At 32.7% G+C, this 26,652-nt stretch overlaps 1 protein-coding gene across 2 annotated transcripts in view; it reads right to left on the bottom strand.

The window, feature by feature from the left end:
* Positions 1-847: 847 nt before the first annotated feature.
* LOC110999056 (5'-AMP-activated protein kinase subunit gamma-2) overlaps positions 848-26,652 on the bottom strand; it is a 49,552-nt gene continuing 23,747 nt past the window's right edge. Inside the window, exons 1-9 of one of the 2 annotated variants that reach the window (XM_045634072.1) lie at positions 24,761-25,691; positions 20,830-20,969; positions 20,002-20,050; positions 13,796-13,933; positions 10,636-10,788; positions 5,695-5,873; positions 4,716-4,919; positions 3,986-4,132; positions 848-3,238 (exon numbers count right to left, since the gene is read on the bottom strand). In XM_045634072.1, the coding sequence (XP_045490028.1) occupies positions 2,993-3,238; positions 3,986-4,132; positions 4,716-4,919; positions 5,695-5,873; positions 10,636-10,788; positions 13,796-13,933; positions 20,002-20,050; positions 20,830-20,969; positions 24,761-25,625 (2,121 nt within the window). In that variant the 5' untranslated portion in view covers positions 25,626-25,691 and the 3' untranslated portion in view covers positions 848-2,992. Of the gene's footprint in view, positions 3,239-3,985; positions 4,133-4,715; positions 4,920-5,694; positions 5,874-10,635; positions 10,789-13,795; positions 13,934-20,001; positions 20,051-20,829; positions 20,970-24,760; positions 25,692-26,652 lie in introns of those variants that run through there. The other variant, XM_022267947.2, reaches the window with a different exon arrangement.

Raw genomic sequence — 26,652 nt, 5'->3', positions numbered from 1 at the left:
ATTTGAAAAATTATTAAGAGATCTGAGATAATATTTCGAAATTTTGATTGTATATTCAGCTCAATTCAAAAAAATTGTCCAGAGATAAAGAAAAAATAGAGATTGTCTTCCGATTTATGACAGAAGTAACGGTAAGAATTATTTGTTTTCCACGTGTCCAAACCAAAAATTCGACAACGATGTCAGGCACACTAATCTAACCTATTGCCTATTCGAAAAAAAAACCCAAAACCAAATAAACGGACGTAAATCTAAATTTTTGTAGTATTGTTATTACTAAGTACATTCTTTATGTACATTAAATTGTATTCATATAATACAATCACTTTTAGGCATAATAAATATATTTAACCAAAATAAATGTGGATTGGCGGTATCGTGGAGACGGCGAAATTATACTATTTTATGTCGGAAAGATGTCGACAGTTGGAATAAATAAATAAAATAAATAAGTCGTTTTATTCAAAAACAAACTAAGAAGAAAATATACTATTCTTCATTTGAAAATTGCTTGTATGTTTTGTTCAAAATCAACCTTCACACGTATTTACAGTGACCACAATCCGTGCTTAATTAAAAATGTTTACATTTTAATAATCTCTCATAATATGTGAGTGCAAATTTATAACAAAGTTGACATTTCGAATGTCAGATAGGAACTGTCAAAGTTGACACTCTTTAATACGATTGATTAGTCAATTGAAGAAACGCCATCTATTGTTGGCAGTAGACCCCTTTTTACTTTTGGCATGTGCAATATTAACAGGTTGATTTAAATATGTCGTAATTAATAAAGTTTTCAACAGAAACAGATGCAAATTTGATATTGGGAAATAAAAACCAAGTCTACGGAATCATGCTTTTATTCTTAAGATCAAACATGATTAGTCATACAACTTAAAAACTAAAAAATTTCATATTCAAACTTAAGTCCTGTTACATGAGGCACAACAATTTCACAAATAATACATATTAACGTGTATTTCGCACACAGGGTATTCAAAAAAATATCAAAATTTTTGTTCTAATCAACTTTGAAAACTTACGCGAAAACGTAATTGTGTATAACATATTTGTTACCTGTTTATCTAAAAGTACATACATTTAATAATTTGCAAACAGTAGAAAGTACGCTTTATATGGGTCAATACATAATGTATCTGTATATTATCAAAAACTACAAAATATACTTCACAACACCAGTTTCATATATTGTTTTGCACCAAAGCACAAATATGCAGTTCTACATACAATATATGAAATTTACACTATTTGATATGATATTTTAAATACATTAATGATTTTATGCAATTTTATAGGAATATACGAAGGAGTCCTAATGTCCTAGTATAAAAAATACTATCAAGAAATAATTTCAATATAAATTGTAATTTAATAAATGCTTGTTTTATGTAAAAATATTTGTGGGTCAGAAAACCACATCGAAAAATGACATTTAGGAGCTTTTTCAAAATTTAGTATAGATAGAAAATTGAGCGTTATTCCTTGTGGCATCAAGTACATATTTATATTTTATAGTCAAATTTGGACCTTAAATGTAACAAACATATTTTTTATTATGTGCCTTGTTTGTATAGCTGTACATTTGTGCATATACAGAGGTACATATGTAATCACTAGAACTTATCATTCGTATTTATCGAATCTTATATCAAATTAATCCCAAACTAACTTACGACTTATTAATATAAAGTGAGTTTCTTAATATATGACTTCTTTTGTTACAACTTAAATGGGAATTTTTTTTTCAACTAATGTATGTATCAATAGAATTTTTAGTCATCAAAACGCCCGGTTCGTATATTTAAAATACCATTTAAAATGTAACAAAACGTAATTTTTTTATTAAAAAATCTATGCTACACGAAAAGTATCGAATATCAAAATTGATAATGATTATTTGGAATATATAAAGCGGGCGTTAGTCATTTATTATTTATATTTTGAATCCATCTCAGACCTCATACTCCGACCAATCGGACCATGGAATCTTTCCCTCCAGTCGAATGTCATTTAGTCAATTATTAGGAGGAGAAAATCTATTCCGATTAATCGATGTCAGTTTGAGATACTAAATCACATACAGTTTAAAGCATATTAGTTTTTTTCCGAATACTGACATGTTAACTAAATCTAAAGGCGATGAAATCGGCAAATTACTCACTAAATAATGGTATTAAATATATTAGCCAACCAGAGGTCAGAATATTCTTTACGAGTTACTTAAGTACTACACAGGGTTTATATGGGTCCAGTTGACCTTTATTAATTCGATATAAAGTTGGTGGTCGAAACTGTCAAATGGTTATTATTTGTACAGTCCGTATTTCGATATATAGATCAAACCAACATATAAACATTTGGCAGTTGGGTATGGTTAGGCCGCACTGAAAAAGCTTAATAGCTTAATCCATAATCCGTGAATATAGAATCCCTATTGGATAATGGCGTAAGCACACCAATATGACACGAGACTATCATGTATATTATCAAGCAATGTTGCTTTGGTATAAACTTTTGAAATTCCTAAATAACATTATAATATAATAACAATAGATGGTGTATATAAATAAGTATCCGTAAAAATTGTGATATAAATTGGGGAGTTTGACACTGAAAATACAAACCGTAAACATAGTATCGCTGTTGAAAATGTGTGTGTAAGTGTTGATATATTATTTGGATTAAGAAAGATATCTTCGAAAAATGGTGGCCATTTGAAACCTTAATAAAACGTTTGATACCATGGTAACAATTCATTTTCCATAGTCCACCTTTTATAATAGGCCTTACTGCTATTGTTATTTATATGTATTTTAAACAATTTGATTAATTTTTTTAATATCTAGAAAATTGACAAATAACTGATATATTCTACGTCTAGTAATTGCTACAAATATTATTCTGTAGAACAAGTATCAAAAACCAATATAGGTTTGGTAGCGATAGAAATGTATTATAAATTTACAAATTAACTGTCCTCCAATGGTTCGCCGCCAACGGCTCCCTCCAACTCGTCTTCTTGTATGATTTTGTCACTCTCTATTAATATGGAATCTGTAGTTTCATCCTTTTCTACGATTGGACCGTGTTCGTTACGTAGGCTGGCGCCCTCGCATTCGCCAGTCGGGCGTAGAACGAGGTACATCAGAAGATCGGAAAGTGATATGATGCCCGTTACTTTATCTTCTTCGTTTACCACGACCAGACGATGCACCTGTAAATTGTATTATTCATAATCTATGTTAAGCAAGTTGTGTTCGGTCTACGTAATTTTCTTAGTTCAGCGTAGAGTGTAATTAAATTATTTGGCTGCATTATGAATTCTATTGCGTTTGGAACAGGTCGTCCTGTGGTGGACGCTAGACTAACCGGGGGTTTAAAACAAAATCACTTTTCGACAAGCGTAGCCCACTAACGTTAAACGATTCTGTATGGGAACAATTCACTCTCACGTGCCCATTTTTATACAAATTAGTTAATGGGTCATAACAGGCGAAAACTGATTGTTTCACACGACCCTGGTAAGGGCGGATATATCTGCCGAAAGTTTCAAAAATTCTTTCACAAATACTTTTAACACATTGGGTTAGGTTTGAATATCAGCGAAATATAAAAACACTGAAGGCCTTGTGAGTAGGCTGACCAAAAACGAGATTTACAATATTTTTAAAACAGTCTATGCATCTGATGTTATCTTGTACTTTTAAACTTTCTGTGTGCAAGCTTATATTTTATGTTTAAAAATAATATCTCAAATCTTTATGTGTACTATTATTACTATTTAACAAAAAGTAAAACAAAAGAGAAAACGGTGTTATGACATTGGCCAACAACGTCTATACGTTTCGTTACGTACGCATGCGACAAGATACGGCATGTTCGTTGGCGTCGGCATCGGCATACCAGGAAACATAAATTATATGGACAAAACGCAGAGAAGTAAAATATGACATTTAATTACCTCTGCACGAACAATCCTTTCCATAACCTCATAGAGGGTCTCGTCCAGATTACACTTTTGAACACCTTCAAACCACTCGTTGCGATGTTCATTTGCTTTTTTTAACGTCACATCCAAGTTGTTATACGTCTTCTCAGCAGCCAAGTTCTATAACAAAATTAAACGATAAGAAACTATAAGTCTATAGAATATTAGTAGTTTGGCCTGGTGTTTTACAGGGAGCTTTATGTAGTACCTTATATTAGAATTAGATTTGAAGCTCAATGGAAAAACTGCTCTATCTAGCATGGTATGTATACATATTAGAAAGTAAATATAGATAGCGGTTTGGGGAAGTCTGCAGAGCCTTGAAATCTATATACGAAATGTGACAAATGCGCAAAGCTATTTAAAAGCTCCTAAAAATTTAATCTAGAGCTAAAACCTAAATAGGCTCAGATTGCATGTACTTTGTTTCTGATAGTGTGTACACATTGGTCCCAACATTACTCGTCAATTTTATGGCTTAAGATATGCCGGTTTTCATACAATACTCTCACAATTCAAGTAAAATGATTGAAACTCCTCGATAAAACGACAACCATTCTCACAAAAGAATATTTCTACATTACCATCATTTCTGGGTACAACGCAAATCAACCCTTTGCAGTTCGTATTGTTTACAACACGCACTCGCCAGCCCTGCATTTAGAGTGTCCATGCTTTCATCACTCATAAAAAAAATACTTACAATGACATCAAACTTGGCATAGATGTCTTTCAGCCTGCCCTCGGTATCAATAATGGGTAAAGCTGAAACTCGACGATTGACGAATTTCTTTAAGGCTTCAATGATAGAAGTATCCTCTGTGGCCGTTTCAATATTATTAAGCGTACCAATTTTCAGGTCTCGTAGCTTATTTTGTAAGTATTTGGGTTTTGGCAATTCATTTATCTGAAAACGTATTTCGTTCATAAGTACTGGAATTCTGTTTTCAATTATTATCTCAAACGAATATTTGTTAAAAAAATAATCTGTTTTCTTTATACAAGATTACGGAAGTCGTACAGCATCCACTATACACTGTTCGCTTTGTTTACTGTCATTTTTGTCATCCAGTTAGGCTAGTTTAGGATTTCAAGAATTTATGTTAACTTAATAACCACTCACGTTGCCAACGATGCTACTTATAAAAAAGTCAATATTTTGCAATCTAAAGAAAAGTCATAATATTCCTTAAATATGAAATTGGCGTTTTGTATGGGAGGAACAGAAAGTCGAATATTTTTAAATATAATAATTTAATTAATCAAAGTATGAACCATTGTTTTCTATCCACTTTTGCCATCTCATGGGTAGTTCATTGATCCCTTTACTAAAAAAAACAGTCGGACCGGAATCAATAAAATCTGTGAAGGCGATTTGGACTGCCCCATCAGAGTTAATGTTTTTCCCTTACAAAAAGTTGTCCAAATTTCGAAAAAAAATAATAAAAATAATGGTAATCTGTTGGAGCAAGGTCCGGGGAGTACGGAGGATGTCTTAGACATTCCAATATAAGGGCAATGAGTATGTTCAAGCAATCATGTAAACGTTTGAAACTCTTAAATTATTGTAATTTTTAAGTATCTTCATCTTAAAACAAGGTGGATATTATTATGTATAAGACGCACCTTAATAACAATTTCCAAAATTAAAATATTAATTGAATATAATTCTGGCTACTTACATATAAAAAGAGAAACCTAAGTATTCTCTTGTGTGTGAGTATGTAGAGTACATTGCCAGTCTCTGGGTCGATGACGGGCAAACGGTGAATCCTGTTTGTGATCAGTATCCTAATGGCTTCGTACAAAGAAGAATCTGGCCCAATCGATACGAGCGGAACTACCGATCCCTTTAGTACATCTGAAAAATTATAGAAAGAATAGTTTAAAATATTAACAGTATTGCGAATAATACATATAATATAATATATATATACATATAAGTATTAAAAACAAGAGCCACTCTTTGATCGATAATGCACCGATCTGGTTACAACGTTGCGCTGCAACTAAGTTTATGCTTGATACATCGTAAAAGCCAGTTGACGTTTCAAAATCAACTCAGATGCTACTAGGGAAGATTCAATGTCGATATTTAGCGCTAAGATACACATTACGTTTAGATATTGTTTGTACGTATTTGTGTGTTGTTCCCACGAGTATGTTAGTTCGTGCTCCTATTTCACCATGCCTCCTGCTAATAGACGACAAATCTTTTTTAAATTTATTATTCTTCATTACTCAAGATGTCATATGGAACATGGTGTAATGGTTGCAGCTCCATACAAATATTTTGTAAAAAAACATGGCGATTAAAAAGAGTGGCGGAGAGTTTAGTGCCAGTTGTTCTCTTCCGTTCTACGCCCTTGATTTAAGAACTGGCAGTAAATGTAAAATTATAATAATTTAATGTATATTTCTTTTTTTTGACGTTCATAAGTGTACATTATGTTACCTATATGAATAAATGATTTTTGATTTGATTTGATATAATTATGCAGGCGTCATATCTAAGGGTTACTTAAGTGAACCCCTTTCCTATTCGAACATTATCTTTGGCACAAGGGTCACTTACGTACCTAATAATTAAAAAAAATATATTAAGAAACGGACACAAAAATCTAAGGCCGCTGGTTCGTCCCTTCGTTTAAAAAAGATTGTTGCGCAATTGTCTGTGCCTTCCAATCAGGAATAGTTATAATTCCAGAAATCAAACCTCAAATCAAGCCACATAGTATGGTATGGTATGGTAGGTGGACTCAATTTCCGCAACAAGACTCAAATTTGGTCCGTTTTGCGTAAAGCCCTGGCTACTTTAGCCAGCCTAGCTCCTTCCAGAAGCATCTTTCAGGTACGATAACACGTAAGATACAAGATACACATAAGTTATACAAAATATCTTTTTTCTAAAGCTGAGATTCCCTTCTTTTAATCTTCTCCCTGATCTATTAAAATATCGACTACCGCGGGAACTGTTGCGTCATAATCTTTAAATTTATGATTAATTTTCTTGATTTGCAGCCAAAGCACCTTTGGTGCGGGGGCGTTATATTGGTGAAAAAACAACTTTGTTTGGCGAGTTTGTCACGCCGTTGCTGCAAATTTCCTAACGCAAATTTATCATTCGTTTTGCTTACTAAGTCCCCGAAGTAGTGACTCCATGATTAAGGTATTCGATTATTACCACCTCTTGTAATTCCTATAAACAGCCGATGATCTTACCGGCGAATGGAATCGCCTAAATTACATCGGAGTTGGAGATGAGTGATGACGGTTTCCAGAACATGACGTAGAAGCCATGTTCCATGGTTTAGAAGTCTAGCCAAAACATCAGTCAAAATCGTATGTTAAGTAACCCAAACAGCTTTGTTAAATTATGTGTCTCGTTTGTTACTGCGTGTCAGTCGTTTAGTTTTCCTACCATAACGCAAACAGTAACACAACGAAACGCTTCAACTTTTTAGATAGACCGTCCAGGTCGGGGATCATATTTAATGAAAGTTCTTTCTCGTTTGAGCTCAGGACACCTCAGCAAATGGCAATTTCATCCATTTTTAGAAAACGTACCGACACGATGCTTATTAAAAAATAGAATAGACCCTGGTAAACTGCAATGTTTTTAGATTTTTCCACTAGTTAGAGAACTTTTCAGCAGGCTGAAAGATGATTAGTGATAGTGTTTTGTTGTGTGTGTGCCTTTCTGCGAATATCCGGTTTATTATTGTTATCAAATTCCTTATTGATTTATTAAAAATATATCGGCTATATAATGAAGTTTAAAATAGGTACAACTATATATATAAGTATTCAATTTCGATTGTGGCTTTCTTATTATGTCAATGGGATTCATATTTGTATAGCGATCGTTATAAAACCTTTGCAAAACTTCCTCAGAAAAGTCTTTTTATGGGTATGTGACCATTTGTGTGAATATAAAAGTAATATAGCTACAGCTAGCACCCTAGTTAACCCACGCATTAAGTTTAACCTTCCCTAAAATTTTTATTATATTTTGAATGACATACTTTAGAGTAAAACCGCTAAAACTATAAAAAAAATAATGCAGGCTTTTAAATAATATGTTGTAGAAAAATAATTCCCACCATCATCGCTAAAATCGGTACACACAATGCTATCTAATCGGGATTTTTGTAAAGTTTATTTAGTTAGAGATTTACCTTTTTTATTATTTTAAGGGAGAAAAAATAATTTTGCAATTGTTTCGGAAAATTTTCTATATGACAAAATAACACCATACAAAAACATTTATTTTTTTATATTTTCAAAACCTATGAAGCAATCACTATTTTACTAAACGCATCAAAATCAGCTTTTATTTTTCCACAAGTAAATAATTATGTAATATGCCAACTAACAATAATTAAACAGCTGAATTGTCACCTGATTAACATCCGCGGTCATCGCTCTACACTAGCTTACGATTTAAATACCTAATACAAGGAAAACATTATTTTTCCATAATACAATAACACTCCAAGTGTTATTGCACTATATCTAATAATAAAATCTATATAGAATTCTGTTTCTATGTTGAATTAGTCTCCGTTATCTTCACTATAAAATGGTTTAATTTGATTATTTTTTTTAAACAGTTAATCGTGTAATCTGTTATTGGTGGGTAAGTTAACTTTCTTCAGATATTCATCATAAAGCGTGATTAATCATATTTAAAACATTTTTGTTACTCTTTTTTATTAGTAACGTAAAATGTATATCGCAATACTTTTATTTAGGATAATTCCCAGCCAAGTGGTGTTATTGTACATAAAGTGTATTCGACGTAGTGTCTAGGATACGAAAAGGAATGTTTAGGTGGGTCGGCCAAGTAGAAAATATTATGAATGAGAAGCGGTTTACGAGTAGTATATACGGAGGACGGTGGAGTTGACCTTGCCGTACATACCTGGACCAGGACGTAGTATCGAATTCCTTCTCCAAGGTCAAAAGTAGTCAGGGAACGACAAGCGTGCGTAATGAATGTCATGAAAATGGATGAAACGTAGGGCCGTTGCAAGTGGAAATCCGTGTTCTCCGCCTACCCCTTCGGCAAAAGTCGGAAGTGTATAGATAAGAAGAAATTGTGTTGAAAAAATCCTTGGCTTTCATGCCGCAACACGTATTTAATTAGAATAAAAAATATAATGACAGTAAATCTTCGCATAATCTGAGTAAAGGTCTTCCAGGAATAGCCGAAATAGAACTCATATGTACGATATAATAACTCATTAATTTACATACATATCTAAAAAAACTGTACAAGCAAATCACAGTTTAAATCTCTACTTTATGGTTTATCCCAAACAAATACATACACCAATCGCTATTCATCTGCCCTTTACAATGTCTATGATTCTGTATGTTTAATTGTGGGTGGAAGAAATAGCTTGAAAGCGATCAGGGGCGCACATTGCCTGATTATTATTGTGTCTAAATGTGTATAAATGTCAAATAAATTATCTTCAACAAACGGTGTCTGTTTCTTACTACTTGGACAACCCATTGCGCTAAGCCCACCACGCATATAATATCCGTACAATAAATTTTCAAAATCAATTAAAGAGTATCTTTATTTCAAGTGTTCACAAGTTCAAGTGTATTCAATAATGGTTTATATTTTAGATTACTTTTGTAAGTAAGACGTCTATCAGATCCGCTATTAAACTATTAAAGTACAATACATTTTTTATATCAGTTTAAGTAGAAAACTGGCAAAATGTTGCTCATTCTTTTGAAGTGGAAAAATCGTTAACAAGAACTTAATATCCAAGACTCGCTGTACTGAGAAATATGTAACAACAACCCAGTGAAATATGAAACATAAAAGCTTTAGAATGTTGGCTGCTATTTCTGGATTTGTATAAAATTTTATAAAGAAAAATATCTTAACAAAACAACGAGTCTATAAAAATCCGAGAGGGTTTGACTCGAACAACAATGAATGCTATAAATAAGATTTGGATATTTTTAGGATAATACTATACATATAAGGTTTTTATCCTAAAAATAAAACCTATGTATCTATTATACATTGGTATTAGACGGCGATTTAATTTAACCGTATTTTTTATGCTACAAAATTTTTTGTATTACTAAGTTAACATATTTACTCTAAGAACCAAAACAAAAAAAACGATATGTAATAAAAATTCGTGACACAAGAGTAGACAAAGAATGAGATGGTATACATTTGTACAGATATGGCCATGCAAAGGCGATTACTAAATTCAGTTAAATTTGATACAAAAGAGGCTTTTCATTTATTTAAAAGAATACTTTAGATAGACTGCAACAATATGAACTCGACCCATTAAACGTTTTAATATACTTTATAATTACTTGCACTTAGTAAATCTGACATTATTGGTTTTGACTGAAAACAGAAATTAATTAGAATCGGTTCATAATTTCAAATTAAAATAAATATGTTCATTTATTTCACGACGTACGAGTAAGTCCACATGAAAATATTTAATTCCTATTGTGCACAAACCCGAATTCAACACACAAAAGGGTTAAGAATCACACTCCACGGTTATAAAGGCAACGTTGCTCTGAGCAAAAACACCTGAAAAAAGCTCTCGAATTCTTAATTTAAAACTTACGTCTCCAAGTCTCAAGTCGATGTTCTTCCAACTCGTCCATAGCGACGTCTGCACTAGTGTAGTACATTTGCAGGATCTTTATAAAGTCCGTTATTGTGAGCATACCCACATACTCTTGTCTTTGGGAATCCCATAGCGGGGCGGCACGGACACCTGGCGACAAAATTATAATACTCGCTTTATTTGAAGTGTTGTTAACAACATCCGACTTATTTGAAGTGTATACCGGTGGTTGATGAAATAGATAATTGGTCGGTTGTTTTTCTTAATACACGGTCACGCGCTATACATATAACGAGGTAAACGGTATATAATAGTTATAGCAGAGGGTAAATAAAGAGTTACTCGAACCTCGTAGGGAACACGAAGGTTACATGCTATAAATAAAAAAACGTTATTTAATAGTTTCACTAAAACACACAGGGTGTACAGGTCATTAAAAATATAAAAAAAGTCACAAAGACCGGAGCGTATCAGATATTGATAGATTATGGACATCCCACATGTTTCTGGCAGAGGGTAAATATTAATCTCACTGTTTATATGGTGGCGTACTAAGGGGTATAATTTATTTTATCATTTACATATAGAAAATTTATTGTAATTAAAAAATATAAACAATTTAAAAGTGAGGTATAATACTACGATATATAAAATAAAGTCGTGTTAGTAACACCATTACCACTCAAAAACTGGACCAACATTATGTTTTTAGAATTGTCTTCTGTTTTATTTGTCTCCGCCGATAATAAAAGGAAAACTGTCGTAGCTATAACAAGCTGCTTCACTAAAGAGTGACCCATTCACCAAAATAAATCGCAATACAAAAGCTTAATAATTTTGAATTAATTTTAAAATCATAAAATCTATTAGGCCGAACGAATCTATTCGCCGGGTCTGCTAGTATTACATATTATTTAATCAATGGTATATCGATGCGTAAAGGTGACGTGAAAATGTTTATCTGATTTTTTAGATAAAACTCGTTACAATGATATATACCAAATATAACCGATTATTTTACAGCTGATATTAGAAAACAGCAAACAGAGACCATTTCGCGTCTTGAATTATGGTGAATTAATTAATTTGTAAAGCGACTTAACCATTAATATAGGTTCGTTTCATAGGTTTGAGTTTTGATTACATACAGGAATATAAACTTGTTAATAACAAAATCTTCAAATTTATAATTATTTGTATAATACTGAAACTACATAAACAAACTTTACATTGTTATTCATAAAAAAATGTTTTTTATTTTTATTTTCTATAAAACATTACAAATAACAAATGTGATTAACACATTGATTTACGCAATGACTGCATACATATCTAATTATATATGTTTTGATTTACATATGCCGCTAATAAATATACCACGATTTTCAGTGTTAGTTAGTTTATTGAATCGACAATATAATTGTAGTGTCAAGAATTTTTAAATTAAATTTGTTATATAATTTTAAAAATGAATTTATCATTTCAGAATATTTCTATGAAATAAATTTCATTGCAATTATTTTATGAAACTTTCACATTGGTAAAACTATATCCAAACAGTCAGAAGTCAACGAAAGTTAGATATATCTTTCACCGACAATATGTTTAATGGGAATTTAGGGAGAACTAGAGTCGAGACATGTAATAAGTACGAAACCTTATGTCAAGAACGCATTTGATTTTGATACGAAAGTTATAAAGCTAAGACTCAGATTCTGTGAGTGTCATTGACACAAGAAACTGACGTTTTTTATTCTACCCCAAGGTTTAGTTAAAAATTTTGATTATAATTAGTTTTGCCTTAAAATTTTAGAATTTATAAAATACTAGCGACCCGCCCCGGCTTCGCACGGGTGCAATGCTGATACTAAATACACTACAGAAAATCTGTGAACGTTGTTTATAAAAATGTGGGTTATCCATTTTTCTGTAGACCTTTTCAATGTGTACAATACTTAGTACATTATTTTGATAAAACTCGTAGGGTTCAGCCTCCGTTTGCAATGTAAGCGGAAAAATTTAATTATTTACGACATCACATTAGAAACCTCAAAAATAACAGTACTTCTCCACTATTTAATGGATGTTTTTATACATATAAACCTTCTTCTTGAATCACTCTATCTATTTAAAAAAAACCGCATCAAAATCCGTTGCGTAGTTTCAAAGATTTAAGCATACAAAGGGACATAGGGACAGAGAAAGCGACTTTGTTTTATACTATGTAGTGATCATGTACGTATGCGTTCTTCGTATTTATTTAACTTACATTATGACTTTGTACGAACATAAAAATGAATGACGGAAAGTCACAGTATGATATGAAATAAAATAAATGTTTGCAATAAATCATTGGAGATTAACTATTAAATATTTGTATAGTTAAATAATAATATACCTTATCAAATTAGAAATCACATGTAGTTTTTGAAATTCCATCTCTAAAGGATTGAAAGGGACCAATGAACATGAACATGAAAAAGTGTTCATTTGTTAGCCTTGACTATAATAACGAAATTTCTTATCGGTCAGTAGCTCAAGATAAGAAATTGAACGTCTTACAATAGGTATTACATTAGAAATACTTAGATCAAAGGAACGATAAACACCTTGTTAGCCAGCGTGGTTATTGTTTCGAGGGCCCTGCATTAAAATACAATATCGTTATTTACATTTGTATAATCGCTCAGCTTAAAATCGCTTATAGCTAATTTTATAAACGTCGCGCAGCAAAGTTACACTAAAAAGTTAACACAAGATTGGTTATGAATGAATAGTTTCGCAAAGGTAGTATGAAAAATATGCACGCACTATAGTGTACGACAAGTATTACTAATGTGATTGCAAATTTTATGTAAATAATGTGACCTGAATCAGGTATTCGATGTGTCTTATTAAATGAGTTTATTAATATACTATTATACACCTAATATGTGTGTTATTATGTAAGCCATACTAATCAAGTTACTTATTAATTGCCTAGCATGATACAGTACACTGAATAGCTATAACATCCTCCACTGGTATATCACGTAATATACACACACAGCCTTGATAACAAGCACTATTATCAAATAGCTTTGCTCCTATAGTAAAAGTTAAAAATAACACAATCACAATACATTGATTTTACCATGGATATTTTTATTTAACTCACCGTTATACACAAGTGCAAAGAATGCCTTCTTGACGAGCAATTGTGTGTCGAATACCACCAACTTAGCCGATGTCGGGATGAGATCGTAGCATTTGTGGAATTTGAAAAATTTTACGAATATCTGTGACTCGTCCTCTTCTGCAAAAGAAATTACACATTACAGAGCCTAATTATTGGCAAATAATATATTTAAACATTTACTACTATACAATTACAGTAGTCCGATTAACGTAAGCTTTGTATTTTTTTAAACCTCATTTGTTAAAACCTGTGAAAACGTATTTGTTACAGAAAAAATTTACAACCAGTTGTACAACGTTCCAGGCATACTAGATACCTCCTCTTGTAAAATTTTATTTTATTATTTTTAAATTAAATAAAAATGGACTTTCATGAATGTTGAAGGTTTCTTTCTCTACTATGATTCTCTTTAATTTGATTATTGCTACCTTACATAACAAATTCACTACTTTTTACCGAGTGCTACAATTTTTTTTGCAGAGAGATTTAAAAAGAACCAACATTTAGGTTTGGAGAGAAATTTTAGATTTTCAGATCAACAGTTATAGGTCAAAAGTCAAACCGTAGATTGTTTAATGTAAAGTTGAATTAATATATTTAATAATTATGACATCTAACATATAACATGCGTATTAAAAAAATACGTATTAAGGTTAAAAATGTACGGAACTTATAATTTTCTGGTATATTATTGAAGCGTGGCGCATGTTTCCTAGCCCCAAATTTAAAAAAAACTTTACATTTGGCATCAATGATTCCTGTTAAACAATATTAATACGAAGTCCTGTACATAAAGGTGAAACAGCAAAATTCCAAAGGAGAGTTGTTTACTAGTCAGGATTTGATACATATTTTTTTCCGTAGTCTCCACTGTGGTTTCCCGTCTTTTGTGGAGAAGGCCCGGAGCTGTATCTTCATGGCCCTGTTATTAACAGGCCGTCAAAAGTGACAGAGCTGAACGATGAAATATTAGAAAATACAGTAAAATCTTCCTGGTCGTAAAAACCGAAACTCGTAACAGCGTATGACGTTGTTATTAAGTACATCATACTTCTACCCGCCGGGACCATTATTTTTGGTCATTATAACCAGTATGTTGTTCTAAAGTCGTAACGGTTTTGATTGTATATTTCACACCTAACCAAGAAGATACTATGTGATATACTATATCTAAACTGTGACATGCCTGACTGTGCCGTCTTTACGATTTGACCACAGTCAACCCAGCGTATTCATTTATATACAGAAAAATTCAGAAGAAAGGTTATCCATAATCAAGAATTCATATAGTGTAGTCAAATGAGAGAGAAAATTCTACACTGACACCGATAAGTACACAAATGAAATAGGAAGCAGTCTTTCGAACGATACCTAATGTATATACTATATCATTTGATAAGGTGATAAATGAGAAGAATTCCGAGTTTGCTAGAAATTAAATATTCATTCACAACAGTGATTCAATTACATATTTAATTAGTCTATTCAAAACAGTCGTAAACTTGTGTAAAATGCAGTTTGCACACCCGTTGCATATAAAAAACTTAATAAAACCTTTATTAAACACCATTTCAAGTATATTTTTTCCAAATTGTTGACAATTTCTATACATTAAAATTCAAAAATGATTTTCTAAGTAGTGAGATATATTTCAAGTCTAGCCGTTCACGAATTCAAAACTACACGTGTGAAGATACCGGTTGTTTATTTATGTTTAGCAGCAGCTGGCAATGCGCACGGTTTTGAGGTCATTCAGTGACGTCACAGGGAACCTCGTGACGTAAGCTCGACTATACATCATAATATATAGTAGACCTAATACTGAAGCTAAAATTATTTATAGATTTGATAGAAAAATATTTTAGAAGCGCCACCGCAACTACTATGATTAACCAAGAAAACATGTCGAGAGTAGATGTAGAGTCTCAATATATTAAACCTTGATTTAAACACACTTAAACGACGCACAGAAACAAAAAATAAGCAAGACGTCCCCCTATAACGTTTGTTATTACGACGCAACGCTGATACAAAAACAATGAAACGGCGGCTTCCAAAACAAGGGGCGCAAACGGCGTGGGTGAAATAAACAAACCGACACCTTTTTCTAGCCAATCAGCGAGAAACGCTTTCCACGCGCGGCCGACCGCTTCGAACTCCTTGATGAGCTCTATAGAGTAGACGGTCTCTTCGCCTTCTTCTACGGCGAGGGCTGGGTGGTCCGAAAAGTAGTGTAGGCGCAGCATGCATCGCCCGCCGCCACTCGGTGCGGCCCGCTGCGCCTCCTACGGCTCACTGCTAATTATACACCAAACGGCGCCCGCGCACCCGCGCACTACTTGACACACTCGTTGGCGTTCTGCCCCAACTCGGCCTACGCCCACCTCGCTTTAACGGGGAGACGCGACTACAGCATATCCGCATCACACAACTCCTATACCATATCGACGCTAAATATAATCCGTACCAGATCCAAAATTAACGTGAATTCACTGTCAACGGCGCAAATTCAAACTAATTATATACGCCATTCACTGGGGCAGTATGGTAATCAAAATACTTAGTCTGGCCATAAATACTGATACAATTAAAAATAAACAAAATATTACATTTTAATTTGGAATCTGTTATTTTTATATGATTGTCCATTTAGTTTTCTCATTTTGGCGCCAATAGTTTGTATAATATTTTGCTATATTAAAATGCAGTGGGGTGATGAAGAGAACCGAATCGCTGTGATTGCATTACCAAAGTAGGTATAAAGCTAAATGCACATTTTAAACCTCTCCATACGCTTGGTATTTGTAAAATATTTGAGTACTGGGCTATTAATAAGTACAATGAGACCTCCTCTATTTGTGACAGAAAAATATCTGGCCTTCCACGTAGTCTTCTTAAGAAAAAGGTGGTCAAAGCAGTAAGGGAAAGAATTCGAAGAAATCCTGTCCGAAAGCAAAAGATTTTATCTCGGGAGACAAAGATAGCACCTAGAACCATGTTGCGTTTTTAAAAGATGACTTAGGACTTGTAGCCTATAAGAGACGTTCTGGTCATTTCTTAAATGATAATTTAAAAAAGAATAGGGTGATAAATCGAAAAAATTACTGAAGCGGTACGCAAAGAGTGGTCACAGAAAAATTTTGTTTACGGATGAGAATTTTTTTACAATCGAGCAACATTTTAACAAACAAAATGACTGTATTTGTGCTCAAAGCTCTAAGGAAGCTTCCCAATAAGTCGCAGTGTGCAACGTGGGAACTATCCGACTTCAGTGATGGTTTAGTGGGGTATTAGCTATGAAGGAGTGACTGAGTCATACTTTTGTGAAAAAGGTATCAAAACTTCGGCACAAGTGAATCAAGATACCATCCTTGAGAAGGTAGTGAAGCCATTTATAGTAGGGGAGCCCAAGAGGGGATTTCGGGATTTACTCAAGCGCGGCAGATTAATATACAGGGGGATACCTTGTACCCGGTTAAGTACCTCCACCAAATATGAGGCCCATATATAAGGCCGCCCGTGAAGGATACAGGATCAGATTAGTAAAAAAAAATTGATCATCAGACATTCTCGAGCGCGTCAGATTAAGGTAGTGTGAGTTAGTCACATCCTAAAAAGTGTATATTCCACTAATCTGACAATTTGAGAGTGACCTAAAGAGAGGGGAGGGCAGCAAAGTTGTAAAAAAAAACGTCATCTTGACATTCTCGAGCGTAGCTAATTTTTTTTTTATTTTGAATGAAATAATTCAAGTATATTGAAAAATATATAATCTGACGATTTCCGCAAGCCGAAATAACAAAATTTCGTCGATAAAGTTCGTGCGATAAACGCGTGCAGCTGCGTGATGCCTACATTTCCTTCTCTGCGTTTCCCTCAAAATTAGATTTCATGTGAATTTGAACCGATTCGGACCGATAGATTTTGAGAAATTTTGAAAAATCTAAAAAAATAACAATTTGTTATTTTGAAAGTGTTTTTTTGCAATAACTTTTAAACGGCTTTATCCATCAACTTCAAAAAACTAATCCACCTTTAAGCTTGAAAAACGACGTCGATCGCCACCAAACTGGTCAAAATCGGTTGATTCGTTCGAGAGATATCGTGAACGAAAGAAAACCGAAAAAAGTGTTTCTATCACATAACTTCGACATTTCATATCGGATTATCGTTTTTGATGAAATTAAATAATTAGAGCTTAAAAATGCGTCGATCGCCGTCAACCGCGGGAAAATTGCTTGATCCATTCAAAAGTTATTGGGCTTTGAAAATTTCAAAAATAGTGTTCTATGAAACTTCTATCAGACTTTCGAGCTGGAAGAACTCAAACGCATAGAAATATTATTTATTTGAACTCAGCAAGCTCATAAGTACAATTTTAAGCGCCCAGGAATGGAATTGCAGGGATGGCCTTTAGGGTAAACCGTTTTTCTAATATTTTTTTTGTCAGATCAGGCAAATCCCTCTAGATAATCGTCAGATTATGAGACAGTACGTTTAGAATATAAATCTGAACCATATATATCTTAATCTGACGCGCTCGAGTATTTCAAAATGGCGATTTTTTTTTGCACATTATAATAATGGCTGCGAGTTTGCGTCAAATCGAAATCGTCAGATTATTGAATGAGAGCTTTTGTTTTGGTGCACTTAACACCCCCTTAGAAAACCTGACGCGCTCGATTAAATTTTTTTTTTTTCATTTTTAACCCTTACGTACAACCACCCCCATCATGCAAATGATCAGATTAACATACGTACATTATTAAAAATACGTAGGACATTGATGCTATCAATATCTGACGCGCTCGAGTATGTCCATGCAACAGTTTTTTTTTACATATTTAAACATCTATAGCCGCTTTCCCCACCGATGAAAAGGTATATATCATATAACATTTTTTTCTTCTTATCATCTAAGCTTTGCAACCCAATAGGTCTCCACGACGCTCGAGTAAATCCCCATTTAGCATCGTGGGCTCCCCTACCATTAATAACACCATTTTCAATAACAAAGAATGGTCCTTCCAACAAGACTCTGCAACGGGTCATAAAGCTCGGTCTACGCAGTCTTGGTTGAAAATGAACGTTTCGGACTTTATCAGCGCTGAAGACTTGCCGTCGTCTAGTCCCGATCTTAATCCGCTAGATTATGATTTATGGTCAGTTTTAGAGAGTATGGCTTGCTCTAAACGGCATAATAATTTGGAGGCCCTAAGACAATCCTTACGATTGGCAGTGAAGATTTTTCCCATGGAAAGAGTGCGTGCTTCTATCGATAACTGGCCTCAACGTTTTAAGGACTGTATCGCACCCAATGGAGACCACTTCGAATAAGCTTTTTATATTATAAATTGTTTTTTATTTATGTATTAAACTAACACACTGTAAAAGTAATAAATGTTATTTGCAACAGAAAAAAAATTTTTTTCTTTGTTTCAGTATTTATGGCAAGACTAGGTATATATGTTGTGAGCCAGGTGTGAGGGTTTGCCAATCTTGACGAAACAAAACCTTATACCGCTAAATTCACCGTTACCCCTCATGTCACCGGGAATAACAGAAATCAAAGTTTTATAAGCGAAATCTCCAGCGGAGATTTTTAAATTTTCACGTATTTTAATTGAATAACCGAACCTTTTGCAAATATTAACCTCTTCGAGCAGCGAATCCACGTTTGATCTCCTTCTCTGACTATATACTTCATATTTCAACACTATATATACGTCCAAATTCGTAAAATAAAAAACTAAAATGATATATTATCTATAAACATCATAAATTTTAACGACCGAACGCAAAATAAACAAGATAATGATTACTTTTACAGAAACGATTAAAACGTTAACTCTTTTATTGCTTTTGGTAATACTAATGCAATATGTTCAACCATTTAACCTAGAACATAAATAAAACGCAACTTAGCTTCTTGACTTCTTCGTCTTAGATTAAGGATATTTTTTATTTATTTTTTTTATAGAACAGGGGGCAAACGGGCAGGAGGCTCACCTGATGTTAAGTGATACCGCCGCCCATGGACACCCTCAATGCCAGAGGGCTCGCGAGTGCGTTGCCGAAATAATACTCTAAAACACCTCTAAACCGAACCGTTTCTCTCTTTACGTATATTATTTTAAATAATTAACTTTGTTAAAAATTAACATAAAATAAATTAAATAACTTACCTAGATCCGACAAGTTAGCTTTCTGTATGAAGGGATCCACCACTGGAAGCTGAAATATAACTTTTATCAGCGACTAAGTCTCAAAGTTTAATGAATATTTTATCATATTACAAAAACAGATTTGATTCTTAATTGTTTGATGGAAAAAATTGAATCGTAAGGTGGTTGTAAATTTGCTGTTGCTGTTAAATTTGTTCTTTAAGATGTGCATTTTATATTTGTAAGCAACAATAGATGAAGATAGGGAATTCCTAGTACTGCGGATATGAATCGACGATTCTAAAGACAGATAATGGAATCCCGGTGAGCACATAGTTTATGTTCAGCTACCTTAGCAGCTAATTTACATAATGGATAATATGTACTATGAAATAATGCATATTTAATAATTTTAACAAATAGCAACTAATTTTGATTATGCAATATTAGAATCGCAAAATATTATGGTCTAATATCAGTCAGGCCTATAATATAATAATATTTTATATATTTTAAATTTTACTCTATACAAGTTATGGAATTAATAATTTGTGAGAAATTGATAGATTCCCATTAAATTGCTCACTGTTTGCAACTCTCATAAACGTCAGTTGCACACGTAAGTAGAGAAAACCGAAGTCAAAAGAATTTTCCAAACTGTACGTTCAACTAAGCTTCTTCGAGATTAACTAAGATTGCATGTGATCTGAGCATCTTTGCTATTTCTTTAAAATATTAATGACGGAATTCATATTATTACTTTTTAATTATTTTCATAACTTTCACATTCACTTTAAACTCTTAGAAGTTTACAATTAAACATTCTAGTGTAGCTATTAACTGACTTACTCCTCTGGCATTACGGAATAATATGGCAGCGTGATGTGGATCCAATGAAGCATCAGACGCTCGATGTCTCGCCGGAGGTACGTTGCCTAGTGACGACCGACGCTTTTCTGCTTCTTGCGAGGTGGTCCTTCGTAAATGACCTGAATAAAAATAGTGAAATCAATAACGAAAATATGCAAAAAAGATTCAACTTTGACTCTTACACCTGAGCTATATTTTTGAAACAGAGAGAGGAATCATGAGATGAAAACTTCAAGAGTATCTTTATATATAGAAAAACTGAAAAGGTTTTTGAATTACCTATAACCATTACATATAATGAGTTAAAACAAAACTTCTTTCGAATGTCATAATACTGTAGCTGTAATAAACTTAACAGATAAAAACCTTCCTCAAAGTTAAAGAAATAAATAAAAAAAATAATCTACTGCTATTAATTTTTATTTATATAAATTTTTCCGACTTAGGATTATTCCGATTTAGGAAAGTTCCGATTAAGGATTGTTCATTGAATACCGAATTTTCAATCCTCAATGAACAATCCTAGAGAATCCACTCAAGTAGTAAGAGCCAATAGCCCGTAATGTACACATTTACTTTGAATATGACCAGTGAACAAATTTCTATATCATCATTAATTTGTTATGTGTCGGCTAATCCGAATTATTTTTACTGGAAAATGATATGCCAACTTCTTTACTTCACAGACATTAAGAGTTCACATCCGATCGCTAAATAATCCGATTTTAAGATGCTGAACGAGCAGTACAGATGATCTCAACAAACAAAACAAAAATATTTACTTTATTCATATAGGTAAACAATAACACTTATGAACGTCACATAAATTAAATTGTGAATTTACATTTACTGCAAGTTCTCAAATCAAGGGCGTAAAACGGAAGAGAAGAACTGGCAATAAACTCTCCGCCACTCTTTTCAATCGTCAAGTTTTTTGCTTTTTCAACCGGATAAGTACAAAAAAAATAACTTTTAATGTTTTAATTCAGAGTAAAAATTAGCACTAAATCTGGTAATAGATATAATAAACTATGTTATATACCTTGGATAATAATTTAATAATATTTTACATTAATATTTAATAATGCTCTTCGACGTTATTTGAAGCATCGTTGTTGTTAAAAGGTACTTATGATGTTTGTTAAGTAAAATCTTCATAATTTTATTTATAAACGTACATTAAGCCAGCATTTGAGTTCCTCTTAAGAATTTAAAAATTTAAAAAAAACGTGTGGCACTCGGAGACTGCCGCGGTAAAGCATTTTTTATCAACAATTATAATTTTTTATTTATACAGTATTTTTTAAATAATTTATTTGATATGAATTCAATCTATCTACTATCTACTCGATGTGAGACGCAGTATGCGTTCTGTCCCGCTCTAACTCGTACTGGACGCACCTATATTTCAAAATCGTGTGTTAGGTTATTTTCGTTACGGAATTTCTTGATTCGGTCGCCGTGCTCAAAGCCCGCGATAAAATCTATGCAATAGCTTAATAAACGAGACAAAACATACTAACTCAACATTAAAAAAATGTTTAAAAGAACCAAATAGTAGCGTAATTGTGCCGAATTTCCAAATTGCAAAATATGTTTCCGACAAAAAGTGTCCGTACAATTTATACGATTAAAATTATATAAATTAGAAATCGAAACGTAATTACTCTTCAAAGTGTTTATATTTCACTTCTATAATGCAATGTTGATTTGACTTTTAGCGCGTAATTCACGGACATGGTGCGAACCGTGAGTTATTCGGGTTAATTTAATTTAAAGATCGCATTAATCTCACAGACCAGGCATTCATTGAACAATATCATTCTTTAAATTCAACTTCATACATGATATGATACCTTTTATATGTAAAAAATCGTTGGTATTTAAAAAAAGTTTTCATTAGATCTCTGTTTTGCAGGCAGGCTGATTGTTATGGACACTTTCAAAGTCAGACGGCTCGTAAATGCGTTGCCGGCTTATTGAAAATTGGCACGCCCTATTATGGAAGGAACCTAAGTCGATGTTTTATTGTTACTAAAAGTAAAGTAACACTAATAAGGCCTAACACACCAGAATATGTAGAAGTTTCGCCAGTAATGAGTGGGCGAAAATGTTGAAATAAAATCTATTTGTAATTATATAGGCGTGTTTGGTAGATTTCTTTTTTCATAATTTTACTCAGAAAATATTTTTTTCCACTCGTATTAGGCACGGCAAGATCATTAGACCTTACATATATTACTGATAATGTTTTTGTTTTTTAATACTTATTTCGATATCGCAATTTGTCATTTATTATGTAGGTCATTACTTGACCTTGTGAGTGACTTTGAATCTTTTGAATATAACTTAAAGTAATGACTAACAATCACAAAGGTTACCAAATTTAAATTCAATGGTTTTAAGACAATATACACCGCGTGGATTCTAATCACTGTTCAATATAAAGTCATTAATAAACAGTATAGTAAAACGTTTAGTCGCGTTTATTTCCACAATATGAGTCATGAAAAGAAAGTCACTGAAGTTCTTTAAACGTTTGTAAATCGTACGGCCATTTCTCGAGTAAAAAAAAACATGTTTAAGACAAAGAAATACTGTAAAACAGATTTCATTTGCACCAACGCTCTGAAACCTAGTAATGTGAACGATTGATTTGATTTCATGTTTGCATTTTTATGGAAAAACTAGTTTAATCTGTTAAGATAAATTGCTGTCTGAAAATGCAAAATTATTCAAAAGAAAATAAAAGACACAATTATTTTTCTTACTTATATAGAGAAAAAAATGAAAATCCATGTATTATTAAGTTTGTTAAATGAAAAATTTATACAAATAAAAATTAATCGCAGTAGATTATTTTTTTATATATTGTTTTGCAGGTGTAATTTAATTTCAATATTATTTTAAACTACTTAATAAATGAAGTAGATTTAATACATATACAATTCGTTTTTTTTAATCAAATAAATATTTATAAAAAACGTTTGTTTCTGTTAAATTCAAAGAGTATAAAAAATACTTTATTGATAATAATTATATTATACTTTTTTGACGTAAATAAATTTACATAGAAGTTGGAGTTAAGTCATGTATTACCCCATCATCCTGCGGGTTGTTTGAGTAAAACTAATTATTGTAATAGCAACATAAATCATTTAACGCATAAAAGACAAATACATATAATGCAAGTTTATTTTAATTAGTCTTAAAATAACATAATTATTGATCTCCAAGGCCGACGCGAAAATACCACGCATAACCGACCTACGTGATTAGGTTCTCGGGAACCATTTTAAATACATATATGATATTAAAGTATAATAAATATTAATATGTAAAAAGTCTTGTATCTGTTAGAGCGTGCCGCAGAGCAAAATACCCACATTAAATACAAGTGTTAAATAATCTCTATAAACCCACAAATACCGCGGCCACAGAATCATGTAATCCAAAAAATGTGTATTATATAATTTAGTAGAAATCATTTAATAAACGAACGAAAATATATATAGATTTTTTTTAATAATTTTCACAGTTTTTAAGTCTTAAATCACTTTTCACTTCGTTCAAATCTAGGAATAATCCAATTGACGATATTTTACTAATCAAAAGATACATACTGTCTTATACATTCCGCATAACCTGCTTATTTGTATTATTAATAGGCGATATTACTAAAGGTTTACAAACATCTTGGACGCAGGAAATTAGATAAAGGTCATTTACATTTTACATTCAATGCCTAGGCCAACTGGTCCATATATAGAAGGGTGACGCTCATAATATATACTAAAATAATTTATAGCAATTTTAGAATGTAAATCGTATCCAAAGCAACTGTGAAACGCTTAATTTTGGTTTATTTCAGTTTCTAGCCTCGCTATTATTAAATATGTTTTAATTTTACCTTCTCTTACGATTTCATCAAATATTGCATATGTAGCGCCGCAATCGTCTAGAATCGAATGACCAGGAAGCTTGTGTATGAAGTGAGCATCCAAAGATTTCGAACGAGATCGGTATTTCGTGGATTCAACGTCTTCAATAGATGTGGTCACGGGGACAGCGCATGACCCTCGTCGACCTTCACCCCGATCGTGGCGCCAGTGACCTACTTTTTTGGAAAATGTTCGTATCAATTCGTGAATCGAATTCTTGTAACTACTGCCTCCGGAGCTAGACCCACGTCTTTCAGTTTTAGTTTTACGAGTTACGGTCTCCGTAACTTTTTTCAAGAAACTTTTGCTATCGACACTTTCCTTTTGATTGATTTGAGAGTTATTAAGACTGAAGCTTATTTCACCGTACTGTTCACATTTATCAAACTCATTCTCCTGTACTTCGTCCATAACATCATCGAAAAGAGGCGATACGAAATATCGGTAATCATGGCGGGAGCTCTGTAGACTTTTTGAGCAATTAGTATCCTCGTCATATCTGCGTCTTCTTTCTCCATGATGAGTATAATGCACGCAACTGTAGTCTTGATGACCATCAAACGAGGAAGGGAAGATCGGTCGATCTTTAGGACTTATCGAACGCTCGTAGGACCTACGCTCAGAGGACCTCGATGACCCTGCACGATAACTTCTATTGCAAGAGCTTCTTCGTTCAATAGGAATTGCTTTACTGGGGCTATTCGTCTCTATTGGTGCTTCTTTGGGCTTCGGAACATAGTTCAAAACATCACTGAGAGAATTATCATCATCATCCAGTGACGCGGAATTATGTCGGGATCGACTCTTACTAAAAAAGCTTGTTATTGCCCGCATTTTTATTTATTGATATCACTTACATTTTTACTAGTTTGTTCCAGATTAATACTTGAACTTATATTTCTGGTAATTAACAACAAGTATTAATGGCGAATAGTTAAAAAAACAGTGCCAAATAATCGCAATGCTAATGATTTATTAATTACTATTTCAATTAAAAAATATATACAACAAAGCAAAGCAAGCATATCAAGATTATATAGATTATGTATTTTATATATAAGATTATATGTATCATAGTATACTGTCTGATGCTGACGATTTTTTATTATTATTAATCTATGACCTAACTAGAACCTGAATAGTGGTTGTCAATGAAAAACTATGAGTAAAAACATATCATAGACGTGTCACACTTGTATATTATGGATGATGGAGAAATCGTATGTCAATAAATACGATTAAAGTGCACAAGGTACCTTTAAAATATTCGAAGGCCAACGAAATATACAAAAAATATCAGGGTCGGTTCACGACTTATCCTTTTATACTTTGAATTACAGAATAAAACGAAAATATAACTCAAAAATACCAAAAAAAAATTGGCCTATACATTATACTTTTACTCACGCCCTATCTCAGCTTATCCATTTATTTTCGTTTAAGGTTAGAGGTCTATTTATTTCTATTATTCAAGGTGTTATTTGTAAAACTACGAAGATGGAGAAGAAGAAAGATGTATACAAATTGACATTTATACGATTAACTACTGCAAGTGCCGACCGTTTTCATTTGAGACTAACCAATTGAGATCGTTTCCCATATAAAGGAACAGGTTCATTATTTAGCACTCCATTCAACATGACTACCTTTACAATAGTGTTTATCTGCAATCTTTTTAGTAACCTTCAAACGTAATATAAAATTTATTTCAAAACCCTCGATATCTTCTGTGTGTCTTGAATAGTATTTTGTATTATATATTGAATTAATAACACCAATACAAACACTAATAGTAGCGGACTTTGCATATCTCTGCAGCGTTGTAAATATTTGCTAAAGATTATTGTAAGGTAGAAATAAT

Source organism: Pieris rapae, chromosome Z, assembly GCF_905147795.1.
Source record: "Pieris rapae chromosome Z, ilPieRapa1.1, whole genome shotgun sequence".
In the NCBI taxonomy this organism is placed as follows: Eukaryota; Metazoa; Arthropoda; class Insecta; order Lepidoptera; family Pieridae; genus Pieris; species Pieris rapae.
This window is presented reverse-complemented; position numbering and strand designations above follow the sequence as displayed.